The sequence below is a fragment of the Priapulus caudatus genome, unplaced genomic scaffold (genome assembly GCF_000485595.1).
Source record: "Priapulus caudatus unplaced genomic scaffold, Priapulus_caudatus-5.0.1 Scaffold101, whole genome shotgun sequence".
Classification (NCBI taxonomy): Eukaryota; Metazoa; Priapulida; class Priapulimorpha; order Priapulimorphida; family Priapulidae; genus Priapulus; species Priapulus caudatus.
The window spans coordinates 164,300-166,541 of NW_014577162.1; the positions used below are offsets into that span (position 1 = coordinate 164,300).

The 2,242-nt window shown below is 41.9% G+C and overlaps 1 protein-coding gene across 2 annotated transcripts in view; it reads right to left on the reverse strand.

The window, feature by feature from the left end:
- The window catches only part of LOC106805136 (epidermal growth factor receptor kinase substrate 8-like protein 1), a 62,533-nt gene that overhangs the window by 47,148 nt on the left and 13,143 nt on the right, over positions 1 to 2,242 (reverse strand). For both annotated transcript variants that reach the window (XM_014806620.1, XM_014806621.1), the window contains exon 2: positions 1,855 to 1,951. In XM_014806620.1, coding sequence (XP_014662106.1) covers positions 1,855 to 1,907 — 53 coding nt within the window. In that variant the 5' untranslated portion in view covers positions 1,908 to 1,951. The remainder of the gene's footprint in view (positions 1 to 1,854; positions 1,952 to 2,242) is intronic.

The following is a 2,242-nucleotide window of genomic DNA, read 5'->3' on the forward strand; positions in this document are numbered from 1 at the left end:
GACATTTGGGACGTGGGAGGAACTCACGACTTACATGGGGGTCGTACAGATGGGGGGGGGGGGAGAGCGAAGCTTTTGATTTCGCCGTGGTTCCATTTCCGTGTGGTCTTAAGCGTTTTCACTATAAGTTCCAAACATAAAAAGTTCCAAACATAAGAAAAATGGATTTTAACTAGTTGAGAAACAATGTTATCAGGTAAGAATTTGACGATACGTTTAGTCCCGTTAGTTTTTACTTTTAATGTAAAAAAATGGCAACAAACATTTTACAAATTTTACCATAGAAAATTCGGGACGTAGTCAATTTAAATCCTTCCCGCGCCTATGTCATTGCGGCGCATAGGGCGGTGCCTATCTCCGTTTCCTTAACCCGAGGCCACGCAGCTGCTTTCACAGTGACGACAGCGATTTCCTACACGACCAACTTTATTGTTTGTCTGTTTGTTTGCTTGCTTGCTTGTCTGCTTGTTTTTCTTGATAACCCTTCTTAATCTTATCTAGATCTAAATTAGCTCGACCAGTACTAGCTCCACTAAACGGCCATGCATTGCAAGACCACATACATGCGCTCGGTCAGTGTACGTTCTTCCCTATATGCATCTTGTAAAATAACAAATCAATGAACGCACAGTAATGGCCACGTATAGACAACACGACGCTAAAAATTACGCGGACACCAGGAATCTAGTAAAGCATGTCTTTTGTTCAAGCTAATACCACGCATGTGTATTTGTTTATATTTTCTATTGTATTTTACAGCGCTGAAGCAACCTAAGCATTGCTACAAGTCGAAAGTACTTACTAATTCAATTTATAGTTATACGTTTATAGCATATGGCCCGTCTATCACGGTAAACAAGGGACGCAACATGTATCGCACCTGCTGAGTTCTGTTGGCACGACCAGTCTATCTATACGATGCAAAACCTGATTTTTTTAAGTTAGGAGGATAAAATTCGGACCGTTTTTTCTTCGCGTACGTCCTGTGAAAATGGTTGTAACTATAAAATTGCACAAATACTGCGACATAGAACAAGTAGGAACTACACCCATGACCTGTAAAGGTAACCAAGACCTTCTTTGCCATCCTGAACACATCTTCCATGATCCTAGGGCCTTGTCCCATCAGTGAACCGGCCTCCCTGACCCCTGGCGTGACGACAAACACCACAGGGCAATACGATCACGCCATAACATCAGGAGCGTATAATGACAAATTTATCATTTGTCATTATACGCTCCTGATAACATGTAGAATCAGCGCTTATACCGAAACTATTATCGATATTGTGCTCCACATTTACTCCATGTTATCCCAGCAAGGGAATCGTTTCACCAACATCACCTTTATGACACTACCTTGTTATGATAGCGAATCCAGAGTTTGTCCACAAACACAGCACAAAACAACTACAATAACAGTTGAACACGCAGCGACCATAAGCGTTAACCTGAAGTTGGCATGAGCCAACACAGTTACTTATAAATCTACGCTATGGCACGTATAGAATAAGCTGGATGGCTCTCTATGCTTGGCTCTATCTCTCTCAAGGCACGTTATGTTGGCAAATTATCCACACTGGACTACAGTTCAAAGGACACAATGGCTGGACTAAGACTCTATGCTTAGCTGTATCTAAACGTATAATATGTTGACCGAGTCTCTCACTGGGTCCACGGGAGGGGGCGAGGGCCTGAATTTTCACAGCTCGCTCTTTTATGCTTAGCAATGGCATGTTTTAGTGTTTATGTTTTTCCCCACGCCATTTTATGAATGTAGAGCAGATACTTTGGATCTAAAACTAATAACTGCATATTAGATTATGCGCATATATACACTTTACATTTACTTACGATGATCTGGAATGTCTATCATCCCATTCATAAGCACCAGACACTCCTGGCATCTTGCTTCGTCACCAAACGATGTATAATCCTTCTAATCCTTTACCTAGAAAAGATGACAACAAAACAAAAATTAATTTTAACAACATTAACAATCTAACTGTGTATGACCGAACCACGGCAGGAGATCAACTGTAACCGGGAAAGATGGGAGACGAGGAGGTGATTGGGAGCAAAGGAATGCGATGAAGTAAACAGAAGAGGAGACGGATGAGGAAAGGTGAAAGGCGTAACAAGAAAGTAAAAGGATGAGATTGTGGCGGAAGAGAGCCAGAGAGAGAGATGCGAGAAAAAGAGAGAGAGCGAGAGAGAGAGATGCGAGAGAGAGAGAGAGAGA